Source organism: Myxine glutinosa, chromosome 12, assembly GCF_964187855.1.
Source record: "Myxine glutinosa chromosome 12, kmMyxGlut1.1, whole genome shotgun sequence".
Classification (NCBI taxonomy): domain Eukaryota; kingdom Metazoa; phylum Chordata; class Myxini; order Myxiniformes; family Myxinidae; genus Myxine; species Myxine glutinosa.
The window spans coordinates 86,925,752-86,944,061 of NC_136272.1; the positions used below are offsets into that span (position 1 = coordinate 86,925,752).

Sequence of the window (18,310 nt, forward strand, 5' to 3'; positions counted from 1 at the left end):
GTTGGGCGGTGAGGCCTGGACATATTCACTACATGGACGCCTTTCGGAATGTGGCGTTCACGGTTAACCCGTGTAGGAATCTTGGCTCGGCTGCTCCACAGCATTCAGTGCTTCAACTCTTTCTAACTTTCCAAACAATCACGGTTGGACCACTTGTCACAGTAGTCACCTGAATGGCGGTCTCCTTCTCGGCCACTGCTCTGATAATCCTTCCTTCGGGAGCTGTCATAACTCTGGCAGCCTCCATAATAATATCGATTGCGGCCACCACCACTACTACTCCGTGGTCCTCCTCTGTAGCCCCCTCAACCCCTAGGAAATGCCTTCCCTACTGTGATGGTCCTACCCTCCAACTCCTTGCTATTCAGATCCTTTTCTGCCTCCCTGGCATCCTTTGAGTTTTCAAACATGACAAAGCCAAACCCTCTTGACTTTTGTGTCTCCCTGTCTTTTATCAGCAGCACTTCCAAAAGCGGTCCATATTTGCTGAAGGCAGACTCCAGAACATCTTCCTTTGTTTTCAAGTTCAGTCCACCTCCAAATAACTTGCTAAATTTGTTGCCAACCCTAACTGGTGTGGTGTTATTTTCCCTACTGGGCTTTTTAACAACTATCGGGTTACCATAGACTTGACCACCGGCCAAATCATTCCCCGATAACAACCGATACTCCCTCTACAGGAAACTTGGCTTGTAAACCGACAGTGACCGGTCCTGACACCACATCAGACTCCAAATGGATGACATGAAGTGGAGCATGAACACAGCGACCAATCCCCTGTAAACGAACACTATCCCCAGTTGCCGTCTCCTTGGACCATGGCAAGATGCCTTCAAGCATTAAAGATTGATGTGCTCCTGTGTCCCTCAATATCCTAACCGGTCACCGGTTAGTCGAGGCTCCATCCAGTGACACAAACCCCTCTGAAATAAATGGTTGGTAACCCTTTTGAGGGCGATTTCTCACAATGGCCATCGCATTTGGAGTCGTACTGGTAGAACTCCACTCCTGATTTTCCTTTCCCAGAGCATAACAGTTGGACATCAAGTGTCCAGGATTATGGCAAAAAGTACAAGTAGGCACGGAGGAGAACCTCGTGGTCTGCCAAGGCATGGGGGCGGTGGTCTGCCTCGAGCCCCCCGGACGATAGGTCTGTCTTGGAACCGCAGTCTTCTGATTTCTAGAAGTCGTGGTGTCAGAGTGGTCCTCATTTTCATCTCGAGGCCGCCCCCATGGACTTTCATTATCCGCCCCTGATGTACCACAGCTCCCCTGGCTAGGTCTGGGCGAGAAGTTCGGTTTGTGGAACCCCATCCTGTGTGTTAAGGCATAGTCATCTGCCATGGTTGCTGCCTCATACAGCTTTGGTACTTTCCTTTCCTCCAGATGAACGTTAATGTCCTCGTGGACACACTGTTGGAATTCCTCCACCAGGATCAATTGTCACAATAGTTTGAAGTCTTTTCCAACTCCTTTTGAATCACACCACCTATCAAACATGGTTTCTTTCAATCTGGCAAACTCCACATGTGTCTCATTCTCCCTCCTCCTGGCATTCCGGAATTTTTGCCGGTAAGCTTCCGGGACCAATTCATAGGCTTTGAGAATGTGTTTCTTTAATACCTCATAATCTGCACATTGGTCAATCAGTAAAGCCGAATAAATATCTTGAGCTTTACCCACCAGAACACTTTGCACTAGTATGGACCAGTACTCCTCAGGCCAGTTTAACAGTCGAGCCACTTTCTCAAAGTGTGGAAAAAAACTTCGCTACCTCCTTTTCATTGAAGGGTGGAACCAGCCTCACATGTCTGCCCACATCCCAGTTGTTCTGGCTAGGTGTCGAACCAGTCAGCAGGGATGGTACCTCTCCCCGTTCTCTCCTTAACTCCAGCTCCTTGACTTTAATTTCCTGCTGACAAGCCAATTCACGGTCTTTTAACTCCCTGTCGGCTTTTCTCTCCTCTGCTTCGAGTTCCCTTGCAGCTCTCCTTTCTTCTGCTTGTTTCTCTTCTCTTCTCTCTTCTGCTTTCCTTTCCTCTGCTTTTAATCTTTCCTGGAGTTCTCGTTCCTGTTCTGCTCTTTCCTTTTCTGCTTTCCTTTCCTCTGCTTTTAACCTTTCCTGGAGTTCTCGGTCCTGTTCTGCTCTTCTTTCCTCGCTCTGCAATTGCAACTCCAGTTTCCGGAGCTCCACCTCTTCTGGTTCCTCGGGTAACCAATCCCGGGCTACCTCTTCCCATGTTCCTAATCGCACCATAGATTGTATCACCACTGTCTGCATCTCTGCCTTCCTCATATTAGTTCGGACCTCCAAGCTAAAATGTTTGGCCAATTTCCCGAGGTCCGATTTTACTAACGCTCTGAACTGTGCTTCACTCGGGGTCACTGCAAACTTCTCTGCGTCAAACTCCATGGTGACTATTGTTAACACCTGTTAACCTTCACACAAGAAATGTAAAAAAAAAAAAAAAAATTGTTTGTTTTTTTTGGAAAAATTTGGGAATGTTGGAACAAGTTCCAAATTTGATAATGTTAAGGAATTCTTTCCCGGACTAAATCTAGGGAATTTTAGATATCGGACGAGCCCCCAATTTCTGTTATGGGGTCCTCCCCTATCCCCTGGTCTCGGTAAACCTCCGAACCCCGAGAGGGTCCCTGGCAGAAAGATATGTTTTCCTTGGTTGAAATTAATCAGTAATGAAACCACACCAAGGGTGATGAACAAACAATAAATATATTATAAATCACACAAAAAGAGCCATACAACAATGGGGGCAATCAACCCTACAATCAAATCTTAAGATAGTAACCTTATCTATTCCTTTAACCCCAACTCACAGCACTCACCCAATGTCTCTGTACCCCTCCAAGGCGAAGTCGACTCGCTCCAGCGATCGTTGGATCAATGTCCGATCACAATCAATTGAGGCGTGGACGAACGAAGCAACCCACAGGTCACGTGGTCCAACACCCTGCACAATAGTGGTGGAATGGGAAACCTCCCAAAGACGCGCTCCGACGTACATGTTTGCGGTTCAATCAGTGAGTCTCCGTATGATCCTCAAAAGCCACTTTCTTGCACAGCCGTCCCCGGCAACCCACCGGGGAATAATGCCCGGCCGATGCGACAAAAACCTGTTCACTGCAGGTTGCGCGCGTGGCGAAGATGGCGGACGGCTTTTACTCGAACCGGAGCTTTGAGGCAAGGATACTCCGGAACCTCAATGAGGATACCCGACGACACAGGCTCCACAGCACTCCGGCGATATCTCCTATCGCACGAACTTCCTTTCAACGACGCAAGGTTCACTCGCACTGTACGCTCGACCGCTCGGTCCGGAGCCTCAACAAAAACGTCTCTTCACGATCTCCTCCCGCCTCTTCTCCTTCGCTCCTCTTCTCTTCCGGGTCACGACCCGGATTTCCGGCCACATTTTACCAGGAGCGCTTTTAAACCTTTTAACCACAATAACCCTTACTGAGAACCAACAATAATAATAATACCCACAATAATTAGGGCCGAATCCGTAACACAAACAAGGAATTTGGTCAAAGTATACGCACATCGCAATACTCTGAGCATCCACAACCAAGATTGCATCTCTGGAACTTGTGCAACCATCGAGCTGTTCGTGCAGTGCCAGAATGGATGTTTTGAGGTTAAACCGGCCAAAGCAGCAGTTGATCTCAACCAATTAGAGCCGTCTCCCTCGACATATCACGTGCCTTCGATACGGTCTGGCACCCCGCTCTGCTCACCAAACTCTCCTCCTTTGGTATCCATGGAAATCTCCACGCATGGCTGGCGGACTTCCTCTATAGTCGTAGTCAACGTGTGGCCCTGAATGGGTTTCTCTCATCTCCTATTCCTGTTCAGGCTGGAGTTCCCCAAGGCAGTGTTCTGGGCCCTGTGCTTTTTCTGGTCTTCATCAATGATCTCTCTGACTCTCTTGAAAATCCTCTCTATCTCTTTGCTGATGACTCCACTCTCTGCCGCTCCATTCCTCATCCCTCAGATCGGCAGTCTGCAGCCTCCTCACTCTCTGCAGACCTGGACAAAATCACAGACTGGGCAAACAAGTGGAACATGTCTTTCAATCCTGACAAATCTCACACTCTTACGATGTCTCTCCGAAAAGACCGACTGGACAACCCTCCCATCTACTTTCTGAATAATCCTCTCCAAGAAGTTCTGTCACTCAAGATTTTGGGTCTCACTATCTGCCATGATCTTTCCTGGGAAAACCACATTTCCAAGCTGGCCTCCAAAGCCAGTCGCCGACTGGGCATCCTCCGTCGTGCGAAGTCCTTCCTTGGCACACCTGAGCTCCTCACCACATACAAGGCTTTCATCCGCAGCTCAATGGAGTACTGCTCTCCCCTCTGGGCTGGTGCTCCTGCCTCACACCTAGCTCGTCTTCACGCTGTTGAAACCAAAGCGTTCAGAATCATTGGAATCTCCCGCGATGACGCTATCTCCGAGGGCCTTTCACTTACTCACCGCAGGCAGGTTGGTGGTCTTTCCGTCTTCCACCGACTCCTCTCCGGCCTTGCTCCCCCAGCTCTCTCTGGGCTCTGTCCCCCAAATATTCCTACAGGTCGCACAAGATCTGCCTGCAACCCTCTTATGGTTAAACTGCCAAAATCAAGACTCTCTGCTCACCTTCACTCCTTCATTCCTCTTTTCTCCCGCCTCTGGAACAAACTCCCTCACTCTCTTCAATCCCACTCCTCCCTCCAGGTCTTTAAAACGGCTGTTCACCACCATCTCTTATCTTCCCCAATCCAAAACCTTGATCTTTTCTACCCCTGCTAATTTCACCCCAAATCCACTTTTTTGAGGTGACTTTTGACTTCTTTCCTGGAAGTCCTTGGTGTCCTTGTGTTTTCTACCTATCCTGCCTCCCCCCAGGCCCTCTCCCTCCCACACATCTCCCGATGTCCCTGCTCTCAGATGTTGTGTTTGTGTGCTTCCTCCCCTTCTCTCCCCATCTTGTCGACCGCTCCCCTTTTTATGTGCTTTGTTTGCTTGTTTGTTTGATTTGTTTGTTTGATAAATGTTAGCTCTTTCACGAGCCTCGATTCTGTATACCAAAAAAAAAAAAGGAAAAAAAAAATAAAAAATAAAATAAAAAGACTGCTCACTACTGACCAAGCAAAATCCCACATCATTTGGTCACCTTGCCAAACAAGAATCAGACCAAAATCAGGCAATTTTTTTGGTATAAAGTTTAGGCTCATGAAACAGCTTGTTGGGCTCCACCAATTAGAGCTGGTTGGAGTACGTATGTATATTTCTGATTATAATATAATTGAAAGCAATCTCCACCAACTTTTTCATATATGCTCAGGTGACCCCGGGTTTTGTCATGGGCACAAAATAAATAATACCTGCCCCCCACACCCTCCCTCCTTCCCACCACCAGTGCGAATGGGGAAACTTGCAATTTTCACCTGCACACAGTGAATCGTGTAAGTGGTTTAACCACTTAACCACTGCTGAAGGAAGTCGATACTGTCACTTTTTTATTCTGAGGGGGAACAGGTGATACTATTACGAAAAGGAGAAGCATCTGTCCATCCATCATGCAAAAAAAGAAACAGGACTTCGGGCTTTGACGTCATGGTTCATGCTGTCATATAATAATTAGGATGGTACCATTGGAAAGCTGATCTTATTTAGCATTAGTGCATGTGGTGGTACCCACGGTCAGGTGATGTGCATTGTGTGGCCCTGAATTGAATTCTCTCATCTCCCCCTTCCTATCCAGGCTGGAGTTCCTCAAGGCAGGCAGTGTTCTGGGCCCTGTGCTTTTTCTGGTTTAATCAATGATCTTTCTGACTCTCTGGAAAATGCTCTCTATCTCTTTGCAGAGGACTGCACTCTCTGCCGCTCCATATCCCAACCCTCAGCTCAGCAGGCAGCAGCCTCTTCACTCTGCCGATCTGGATAAAATCACAAACTGGTAAAACAAGTGGAACATGTCTTTCAATCCTGACAAATCTCACACTCACACTGTCTCTCCGAAAAGACCGCCTGGACAACCCTCCCATATACTTTCTCAACAATCCTATTGAAGTTCTGTCACTCAAGCTTTTGGATCTCACTATCTGCCATGATCTTTCCTGGGAAAACCACATTTCCAAGCTGGCCTCCAAAGCCAATTTCCAAATGGGCATCCTCCGTCATGCGAAGTCATTTCTGGGCAATGCTGAGCTTCTCACCACATACAAGGCTTTCACCCGCAGCTTGATGGAATACTGCTCTCCACTCTGGGCTGGTGCTCCTGCCTCACACCTAGCTCGGCTCCACGCGGTTGAAACCAAAGCATTCAGAATCATTGGAATCTCCTGCGATTAAGCTGATTCTGAGGACCTTTCTCTCTCTCACCGCAGGCAGGTTGGTGGTATTTCTGTCTTCTATCGACTCCTCTCCGGCCTAGCTCCCCCTGCTCAATCTGTGCTCTGTCCCCCAAATATTCATGCAAGACGCACAAGATCTGCCAGCAACCCTCTTCTGGTGAAATTACCAAAATGAAGACTCTCTGCTCACCTTCACTCTTTCATTCCTCTTTTTTTTCCCGCCTCTGGAACAAACTCCCACACTCTCTTCAATCCCACTCCTCCCATCCAGTTCTTTAAAACAGCTGTTCACCACCATCTCTTGTCTTCAACCATCCAAAACCTTGATGTTTTCTATCCCCATTAAAACACCCCAAATTCACGTCTTTCAATCTCAAACTTCTTTCCTGAAATTCCTAGTAGTGTCCATTTGTTTCATACTGTGTACCTCTCCCTCCTCCTCCTCCTCCTCCTCCCCCAGCCCTCTCCCCCCTCCTCCCCCAGCCCTATCCCCCCCCCCCCAGTGCTCTCTCCCCCCCTCTCCCTTCCAGAGATCTACCGATGTCCCTGTTCTCTATTGTTGCTGTGCTTGTGTGCTTCCCTCTCGCTCCTCCTCTTGTCTCCCACTCCCTTTATTGTATGTTTTATGTGTCCATGCATGTTTTCGTGTTTAATGTGTTAGCTCTTACAGAAGCCTGGACTCTGCATACAAAAAAAAGAAAAAAAAATCCTCATGGACCATTAACGCAAACATAGGTCACATGTGACCCAGCAAAGAGGAAAGTATTATTAAAAGACGTAAGCTCAGCTACCAACTTAACAACACCATCACTCCTGCATTAAAAAAAACATCAAACATTCGCAGGCTATCAGCCCCGACAACATCTCAAACTTGCATTAAAAAAAACTTTGGACCATACGGCATATCAGCCGTTACAAATATAAGCAACTTCTCCTACAAACTCTCCTTCTTCTCCCACCTTATCCTTTCTTCCGATTTACCCTTCTCCCACCCCCCCCTTCCCACGCCTCCTCCCCCCAAGCCCTCTCCCTCGCACAGATCTCCCGATGTCCCTGCTCTCAAATGCTCAAATGTTGCGTTTGTGTGCTTCCCCCTTCTCTTCCCATCTTGTCTGCTGCTCCCCTTATTATATACTTTGTGTGTCTGTTTTTATTTTTTTGTGTGATAAATGTTAGCTCTTTCACGAGCCTCGATCCTGTATACAAAAACAAACAAACAAACAAAAAAACAATAATCCCCTAAATCTGAAAACTCAGAAAAAGAAAAAATCATTAACCTCTCAACAAAGAACCCACCAAAGCAGCCTCTTACAGACCAATTATTACATTACTTTGACACCCTCCAAAGTTACAGAGCTTCCGAGTTGTTGGTCTTAAACATGATGAAGTTAGCCGTTTTCAGCCAACCTCGGGCCCTTGTGGTCAGGTGCTGCAGTTCTTGCCATCATCCCTCTCGGTGATGTATGGGGAAATCTTGCACAATACGATCTCCAGCTTGGGAGAGGCCACACTCAGTTGGTTGAGTCTGAAAGGTCCCAGGAGAACATTTCATGGAATCTGCCAACACCCATTTGGTACCAGTTAAGGCTGCACCAATCTTTCCTTGGCAGGTTACAACCAGGGGGCTTGGTGAAGCAAGGGAGGTATTGTCGGTGGCCACTGGGATGGGAGGTACGCCATTGTTTCATCTGCCACGTGTGTTTGCTCAGGCAATTGTCTGCTGTGTTATAGGTTTGAGCTGCTGGAGTAAAGGGTTTGCGGCTCTTGCAACTTTGTGGAAAGGTGGTTCGGTTGTACATCTTCTATTAGATTGTTGTGCAGGGGGTGGTTGGGGTACTGAAATGCATTTAGGGTTGCTTGTCTCATAATAGCTGCTCGTCAATGTGATGGGAATGTGTGCTCGCAAGAACTGGGAGATGATTGGGTGAAGGCATTCACTGATGACCCTTGAGGAATAATTGAGGTGCACATCTACCTTATTAGTGTGGTGGTTCCTTCCCCAGGTGGACACGCATTATTCTGCAGGGGCATGCAACAGGGCAGGTGTTGAAGTGTGCAAGGTAGTGAAATCAGCTCCCCAGTCATGGCCACCTAGTCTGCAGAAAAGGTTATGTCCAGTGTCTATTTTTCCTGCTACTTTCTCTGCATGTTGCCTGAAGGTCAAGGAGCGATCAATTTGCATGCCAAGGTTGGTAGGAGCCTGTGTGAATGGAAGCCAGGTGTTATTTAGCTTGACTTTCAGCTGCCTGTCTGTGTTACTGTTCTGAAAGTGGAAAACAGAGCAGACTGACTTTTGGACAGAGATGTAGGTGCCATTGGTGATAGTAGCGGTTCACAGAAGCAATGTCTCGGCTGAGAGTGACCTCGACCTCCTCGTAAAGACTTGCTCTGATACAGGATCGCAAGGTCGTTGGCGTTGGCAAGTTCCGTACCTGTTGTCTCAGTATGCCCAATACTTGCACAAACAAATCCTCATGTCCCACTCTCGCACACTCAACATGGATTCAGCCGAAACCACTCCAGAACCACTCTCCTCACAAACCCCACACAAAACACCATTGATGACAACTGTAGAAAACCACAACTATCGAGCACGCTACTTCATGGTGGTTGTACTCCTCCCTCCCTCCCCATTCCCAACTCAAGTTGGGGGCCAAATCTTCCCCATTCTTCCCTGCTGTGTCTGGATTCGTCAGGGCAGCGCGGTCATGGTCAGAGTGCCGATCGGTCCCCATGGACCGGCCCTTTCCTTCTTGTCTTTCCCCCTCTCTAATTCTGCCGCAGCCCTGATTTTATTAAGGCGGGGGTACACCATCCTTGATATGGGGGATATCTGGGTCGCTCCTGTGAGATCGATCGGCTGTCTCTGTGCCGTGGGCTTGCTCAAGAGAACTGTAACTGCCAAAACACACCATTCTCCCAACACGATACATCAGCAAAGCGTTTGATGCCATCCCAAAACTCTTATTCACAAACAAAATACTCAACGTAAATTTGCACAACAAAAACAAATACTGGCTTACCAACTACCGATTAATACAAACAGTCAAAAGTAACTGAACGGGAAGTCATCACATACATGATACTTTCCTAACAGAGTCACTCAAGCCTCAGTCCTCTCCCCCACGTTCTTTAATGTTTTCATGCATGACATTCCACAACTACCAAAGGAACATACAAATAGCCTCAAATGCAGATTACATATCCATTACCTCGACCCATAGCAACATCAACAAAACCACAGTACAACTTTAACCCTACAAACCTGGCTCAAAATCAACAGATTGAAGGTAGCCCCCTAAAAATCAACACTCATTGAACAAATTACACCAAGGAACATAACGCTGCACCACACATCACACTGAACAACATCCCTATTCCACACACACCAAACAAAATACTCAGTGTCACTTTTAACACATCCATGTTATTCTCAGATCCCATCATAAACATTTTTTTAAACTCCACACCCAGGCTGAACACACTTAGGGCACTCACAGGCACCGACTTCGGACACCACAAATAAACAACATCACTAACATACAAACAGTACAATAGATCAGTCATTGACTACACCAGCTCATCCTGGGTCTCCACCCTATCAAACACACATCTCAACACCCTACAGACCATGCAAACCAGAGCCCTTCACATCATCATACATTGCACATGAACAACACCCATCGAGCACCTACACACAGACGTGAAAATGTCCAAGACCACTTGGACATGGAGTGTGCAGTTCCTTATTGCTGCAAGTGCCAACCCTAATCACCCATATCATGGCATGTCCAGCCACCAATAGACACATTAAGACTACACCACAAAGACACTACAACAACATCCTTCAAAACATACCTTCACTAATCAATGACAACGACAAACAAGTCAGGAGACGACGATGGTTCACGAGCGAGCGGTATTCAATGACAAAGGACGGACTATAACCGAAACAGGCCCGGACTGGGGGGTCGGGGGCCCACGTGGCAGGGGTCAGCCCCCGACATGCGGTGTACATGCCTATTTACAAAAGGCCCCAATGCGCTGCGTGCGCAGGCCTTTAAGAGCCAGCTGTACGTAAGTGTGTGTGGTGCTGGCCCGGAAATGTCAAAATGAAGGTTACTGACCTTGAAATGAGATAGAAAATAATGTATAATCAGTTATGAGGTTAGTTAGCTACACAATACAGAAAATTCGGTTCGATTCCGACAACTTTGAAAATTTGACCTTTGTGACCTTCAAAGGTCAAAGGTCGAAGATTCTGAAATTTGTTGGAAAACTTGTATTTCATGATGTATGTGATAATATAAGATCATGTACGACATTTCACCCTATCAGGAAGCGAACAATGTAATAAAACCATCACAAATCGACTTTTCTAAATTCCGTGACCTTGTGACCTTGACCTTGGGGCAAAAATGAAAAATCGATCTCCGTGGGGCTAGACACATGACATTGGCCTAACCAAATACCGAAACCCCTGTCAGATTCCACCAACTCCCTCGGAGAAGATGTAGCTTGAACTCGATTACCCCCTAAAAAGACATCTTTTTCGGGCGTCGCTCCACCCACATTGGGCACAATACGCCCACTCTGGGTAGGACACAACTAGATCATGATATCAACCTCCCACCCAAGTTTCATCAAGATCGGATGATATCATCGGGTAGTTATGCTGCGGACAGACAGACAGACAGACAGACACACAGACACACACCCATGACGAATATCGTGGTCACTCTGTGTGATAACTCGTGAACCAAAAAACATGTCCATACCCACATCACCATAAACGCAATAAATAACCTGGGCCCAATCAGTATCCTGGGTATTAAACACAACACCCACCCATCGACAACACAGAAACGAGATACATGTGATCACAAAACGATCAACAAGGGTAACCCTTACCCTTGATGGTAAGGAGGCTTACCGTTGATGATCACTCATGACTTACCCTTGGCCAGCAAACCAAAGATAGGCATATTTTGTTTGGACCACAATATGACCTTGACCTTACGCATTTAGGGATAGAGTGTACATTCAGAAAATGTGTCCCCATCTACATCGTATCCATAAAATTCAACATCATGAAAAACCAGAGGAAAATTATTTTAAGTTATGAACAAAAAGGTCACAATCCGAAAAAAGTAAGTTAAGGACACAAATCAAATATCAGGTGCACAACTTCAGTGCAGGCACACTATTATGATGGAAGAACATATTGGAAGGCCAAACGGTCTTTGAGATTCCGCATTGGCAAAATTGAGCTATAACAAAAAATGCGTTATTTTTTTTTCAGACATCCATTTGACCTTGACCTTTAACCCCGAGGGGTACGATGTAAATTAAGTTTAAATGTGACTTGATCTGTGCTATTGAGATCAGGAAATTTCATTCTGATTGGACAAACCTTAGTTAAGTTTTGGTGAAAAATGTTAAAATGTCTATAATTGGGTCATGACCTAAAAAAATGGGTCAAAGACAAAAACAGTTATGTCAACTCCGCATATTTTGTATTAGCATTATTGATACTAGGGCATGCCCGTACTATATCTATATCTAAAATTATATCCCCCCCTCTATTTACATGAAATGGTTTGGTTCATGAAATGTTTTGGTCCATTCGCAACGCCAAAGCGAACGGCGAACGCTTTACATGAAATGGTTTGGTCCATGAAATGTTTTGGTCCATTCGCAACGCCAAAGCGAACGGCGAACGGCTTGCGAGTACAGTGACAATCCCCCCGGGGTTTTAATTAGTTTTAAAACATCGTTTAACGCCAACATAGCGCCAACATAGTTTGCCGACGGGAAATAAATGAATACGCTCTCAAATGTGCCATCCGAGGCAGAGTGTGTTCGCCACGTTCGGCACACGCGATAGCTCGCTGCTCTCTGATTGGTTGAATCGTTTTTTGGACATAGCTCGGTAAGTAATTGTCCGATTAATATGAAACCTTGAAAAGGCACATCCTCGGGTCCCCAGCAATATACCTGGCAAGTTTCAAGTATATCGGACCCGTGGTTGTCGAGAAACAGCGGTCACAGACAAACAAACGTACAAACAAACAAACACACAGAGATTACTGGAATTATAGATAGATAAAATTTCATTCTGAAAGTCCTTATACATCGGCAGAAAAAAATTAATGGAGAAAAACCTGAATGGTTGTTTAGTACACCAAGGGTGTAAGACCTCGATCTTTAACCCGGAGAAGTATGATGCAAATTAAGTGTGAATGCGCCTTTACCAAAGCGACCTAGAAAGGGTAATTTCTTTCCGGTTGTACAAATGTGAGTTCAAATATGGTGAAAAATGTTAAAATGTCTACAAGTAGGTGATGACATTAAACTAGGTCAAGGTCAAAAATTAGGTCCCCCCACCCACCTCGCATACTTTCGATTGCCATTATTTATTCTGATTTATTCTGACATGTATGATTCATTCTGAAATCTATATTATAAAAGGAGCTGCGTCTGTCTGTTTGTCTGTCTGTCTGTTTGTTTGTTTGGCGTGTTATAACTTGAGAACGGATTAACGGATTTCAATAAATCCAACTACGGTGGATTCGGGTAACTCCCGGAAATGTTTGTGATCCCCAAAAAAAAATTCTATATATATATATTTTTTTTTTTATGGGTACATGGCCACGCGTGTCAAAACTGCAAATGCCAACAGGTGACGTTGGTTATTCCTGCATTGAGAGCAGGATCTCCCAGGAATCTTTTTTTCTTCCCCCATAGATTAGCCATTGCAGCAAAGATTGGTATTTCCGTCAGCGTAGCGACGGGTCTTATATTGTAGTGTATTCTGAAAGTTCCAGCCAGCTCTAAGATACAGCTTGGAAATTTAAAGTGTTAGGAGAATAAATCTTTATTATTTGTTAGGTAATTAAATTAAATGTAATTAATTTAATTAAATTTAATTTCATGACATTAATTAAATCAGGTAATTAATTTGTTAGGTAGTTAAAAAATAGGAATTTTCAAAATGGTGACCACCAGTTTAGAAGTCCGAGAGGTCTAAGGAACTCTGTGGTACCACTAAAAATTGGGGGTGCCAAATGCAAAAACAAACCCGACAACAGCAATAAGCCTTCCCCTATGGCCTATGCTACAGGGAGAGGCTTAATAACTTCCCAAGTCTGGTCATATTCACCTTTCACACCTCTGCTGTAGCCACCACCCAAATATTTTATAGTACAAACATAGACTCGACGACACCTCTTATAATGCCTGCAACCTCCGCCAGGGTGCCCCATACACAAGAAACGACATTCTGGAAAACGCTGCATCCCTGGCTCCACGAAGGCAGGAGCACAATATCTTAGATTTGAGGGATCTCTGGGTCTCCCGGGAGAACGATAGGCTATTTCCGTGCTGCAGGCCTTTATGAGCAGAACTGACTGGTGCTAATAAAAAACAACGACTGCTGACCTCTGCCGGAGGAAGGGAATATTGAGGGTGGGAAAATGATGTTAATTCTGAAAACAAATCATCTCGCTCCAAGAGGAACGGATATTATTAGTGAGCTAAATTAATACCTTAGAAGTCCTTGTGGATAAGTGAATCAAGTAAAGCAAGTGTTGAAGAATGTAAGGTCTATGGTTGGAAAGTGAGAACGTACTTGAGAAGTTTCCAATGAAACTCAAGCCAATACTCTTGCTATTGTAGCCTGGTGCATGAGCACCAACGGTTCTCCAACCACGACCTTCATAAACATTGCCATCTTCACCAACGAGGAAACTGCAGGGACACAAACAATCACTCCACAGCTCCTCAAAAGTACTCAAAATTCTGGCAACTTCTCCAATATCTGACAGGAGAGAGTCAGTATAATAAAGGGAATAAAAGGAGGAGAATAAGGGTTCAACTGTGCATTAAGACTGCAACATTTCTTCAAATAATCCAACTTTGTTACCCCACACACATATCACAAAAAGTGGAGTTAAACATTAATTAGTTCACTCTGTCTATCAGTCCATTTCTATGATCAAGGAACGACTTAATTTCAATTGAATGTTATATTTTGAACACTATATAACACGAATTGAATCGAAACACGAACCTGCAGTTAAGCAGTACTTTAGCTCTGAATTTGGCAAGTTGTACGGAATCTCGTCCCGAGCACGTATGTGCACAGAGAAGTAAAGCAATTGTTTTAGTCTCTCTGCCTGGCTGGCTGTCACACACAATTGAAAATCATTCCAAACAATAAACTTGCTATTTTAGGAACGTCAAAAAGGACACAAACAGCATGCACGAATAACTAATTGGATGCGTTGTTCTTGTTGTTGTGTTGCCCCCGGTCAGTTCTGATTGAACAGACCAGCAGCACGGAGATAGCCGAACAATCTCACACGAGCGACCCAGAGATTCCATGGCATTTATCCATTGAATGTGGCAGATATGTCCTGGTAACCTACTGTTACAGGTTTTGGGGCGCCAGCAGGGTTTGCGCGTTTGCTCGGACCCGCCACTCGACCTCCAAATCTGAAGCCGCGAGCCACGGTTAACTGCGTAGCCCTGCCGGTTGCCAAGGAACCGCGGACGCCAGTTGAGGTAATTAAATCTAGCAGGGTCCTCATGCCCAGCGTCATGTTACCTTACTCTATGATTTAATTACTCCAACTGAGGAATCGTACTCTCGACTCCACACCGTCTACTTATTATGTACGGTCCGAGCAAAACGGTAGGTGGGAGTTGGCTACCTAATGGAGCGACTTAATGGGCAGAATTTCCCATCTATTTATTATGTACACACCATACCAAACCAATAAAATAAAAGAGAACCGAGCAGGTTTGAAGTAGTTTACCAAACTAGGCATATATTTACACAAAGGCAATCATATGTACAGAATGCAGCGTCACAAAATAAAACAGTTAACCCTTTGCATGTAAAAACGTCCCTTACACAATCTTACGTACACAACGACAACACTGGTGCACTACAATCATCCGGGAGAAGTATAAAGGAAGAGCAAGCAGAGAATAGCAGTTTTGAGGTTTAGTTGCAGCCTCTGACTCACCCAATGCAAGCAGACAGGCTTGCGTTGATCCCAAAGTGGAGGGAAGGGAAGGAAGGGAATGCAGTGGTGTGTCAGTGCAATATCAGGAGAGGTGCAGCGTATGTGGCATAAGCTTAAAAGAAAAGGTATGAGGTGCGATTCACTACTTCTCCCACTTAGGATGGAAGTTAATCATTGATAGCTCTATTTGAATAGTTGAGGCTCTTTGTTTGTGCATCTCAAGTAGACAAATTAGGGGTTCTTAGAGACAGAAATATTGTTTAAGACAGTGTGAACTGCTGCGTGCTAAGGACCTCACCACCGTGCTAGTCTCAGCCCCAGCGCCGATCGTCTCAGCCCCAGCGCCGATCGTCTCAGCCCCAGCGCCGCTAGTCTCAGCCCCAGCGCCGCTCGTCTCAGCCCCAGCGCCGCTCGTCTCAGCCCCAGCGCCGCTCGTATCAGCCCCAGCGCTGCTCGTCTCAGCCCCAGCGCCGCTCGTCTCAGCCCCAGCGCCGCTCGTCTCAGCCCCAGTGCTGCTCGCCTCAGCCCCAGTGCCGCTCGTCTCAGTCCCAACACCGCTCGTCTCAGCCCCAGCGCCGCTCGTCTCAGCCCCGTTCGTCTCAGCCCCAGCGCCTAACCCTAACAACCCTAACTCTAACCCTTCAAGAGGACCTGTTCAGAAGGCAGATTTCTTCTGAACAGGTCCTCTGCACACACCACAGTCGCTAACAGCTCTGATCGCTTAAGCTTTTATTTCCCCCGGGCCTCGAGGGAGCAAAGTTCATACAAGCACTCTCTGAACCCGTGTGAGGTGTGGCTCCAGGGAGCGAGGATCACCACGTGCTCTGATCCCATGCTGGGCATCCACATTGACTCGAGCTCACCCAGGCTTTTGAAAGAGACAAATATGGTGGCGATGTAGCAGATGGCTTCTGGAAGGATCTGCCTGTGGTGCTGTAGTGACAGTACTTTTCATTCAGCACTGTGATCGACTTGTAATATGATTGTAATGTGTGTGCTGCATGACATGTTGTGCTGTGTGTCTAATTCGTGCTGTGGGAAAGGTGCAGAGGGAAAGGATGGATGGAGAAAAAAATGGGGGGGGCGGGGGGGGGGCTCAAATGCGTTTGAAGAAAAAAGGGTGGAAATCGATTTAAATAAAGAAAGGTTCTTTAACCAGTATGGGGTTTGAGAGGTTATGGGTGAAGGCTTTTAGGAAAGCACAGGGAATAGAGGTTCAGGAGTGAAAGGGTGAGTAATTTGGATTGGGGGATGGATGGATGGGTGGATTGATGGATGGAAAGATGGATTGAATGGGATTGATGGATGGAAAGTGCGAAATCACACAGAGGGAACAAGCTTGATAAAAACTCACACAACGCCTCTTCCCCATCCCGTTATGAAAGGATGAGACCTGAATAAGCACACTTACGAAAGAAATATCTAACTAAGGGTTTCTTATGTGTTGGATGCAACTCCCAGGGTCCTTTTTCCATAACAGCAACAATACAACATGTATGATCTTTCCAGAACACAACAAAATGGTACATGACATGTCATGGAATAGCATCAACTTTGGCCCACATAAGGAAAGCATGCTTCATGAAACAAAATGGGGATGAATTGGACAGAATACACTTAACCTCAACTAGAAAGTTCATAGACCACATTACCCTGCACAGTGTTCAAGTGTAACATTTAAGTAAAATAAAATATTTTAAAGATTGTTGAAAAAAATCTGGAAGTTTAGTGCTATTAAAGCAGTCTTGGACACCCACACTTGTACACCACCTTATTTACGCCTCTTTGCAGTGGTTGTACCCCCTCCCCCCAAATGCAAGTCGGGGGTCAAATCTTACCTATTTTTCCCTGCTGCCCGAATTTGTCAGAGCAACACGGTCACGGTCAGAGTGCCAATCAGTCCCCATGGACCGGCCCTTTCCTTACTTACTGTCTCTCTCCCTGTCTCCTCTCCCTGTCTCTCTCCCTGTCTCTCTCCCTGTCTCTCTCCCTGCCTCTCTCCCTGCCTCTCTCCCTGCCTCTCTCCCTGCCTCTCTCCCTGTCTGTCTGTGTCTCTGTCTCTCTCTCTCTCTCTCTCTCTCTCTCTCTCTCTCTCTCTCTCTCTCTCTCTCTCTCTCTCTCTCTCTCTCTCTCTCTCTCTCTCTCTCTCTCTCTCTCTCTCTCTCTCTCTCTCATCTCTCTCTCTCCTCTCTCTCTCTCTCTCTCTCTCTCTCTCTCTCTCTCTCTCTCCACCGTGGCCCTGACTTTGTGAAGGCAGGGTAAACCATCCAGGATGTGGGGGATCTTTGGGTCGCTCCTACGAGATTGATCGGCTGTCTCCGTAGTGTGGCTTATTCGAGAGAACTGTCCAGGGCTATACAACAACAACAACAACAACCACCACCATATTTGACATGTCCAAATACTGCTAAATGGAAGGGTTTTGAAAGTGCAAAGAAGGAAATTCGTATTCTACAGTGTTGAAGTTTGTAATTCAATTTAAATAAGATAGTGATTGTAAAAGTTGTATAAATAAATTAATTTCAGAATTTACCGCCATTTACACAGTGTCTTTTACACCACCCTATCTAACACGTTACATTCGTCTTTTGTGCCTGTTGTTTGTGTCCTTTGTGACATCGTTAAAAACTGTGGGTTTCATGTTTGGAATCATTTTTTTCAATTTGTTTGACTGCCAGGATGCAGATGGAGTAAAAATTTTTTATCACACTCCTCTCTACGCATGCACAATCAGGACTAATTCAGAAACAAAGTACTGCTAAATACAGGTTCGTTTTCCGGTTCATGTTCAAAATATAACATTCAATTTAAAACAATTGCTCCTCGATCATAAACTGACGTTTGTAGACAGACAGATGGATGGGCAGACATGAACCAATTCCTTAAATCCACTTTTTCGCTTCACATGCGTGGGG

General features: G+C 45.8%; 1 protein-coding gene across 4 annotated transcripts in view; it reads right to left on the bottom strand.

Moving 5' to 3' along the window:
• LOC137437575 (peptidoglycan-recognition protein SC2-like) overlaps positions 1 to 18,310 on the bottom strand; it is a 66,285-nt gene that overhangs the window by 42,724 nt on the left and 5,251 nt on the right. For all 4 annotated transcript variants that reach the window (XR_013620958.1, XR_013620957.1, XM_068132010.2 and 1 more), the window contains exon 4: positions 13,994 to 14,112. Coding sequence is in view for 2 of the 4 variants with exons in the window: in XM_068132010.2 (XP_067988111.1) it covers positions 13,994 to 14,112 (119 nt within the window). In the remaining 2 variants the exon portion in view is untranslated. The remainder of the gene's footprint in view (positions 1 to 13,993; positions 14,113 to 18,310) is intronic.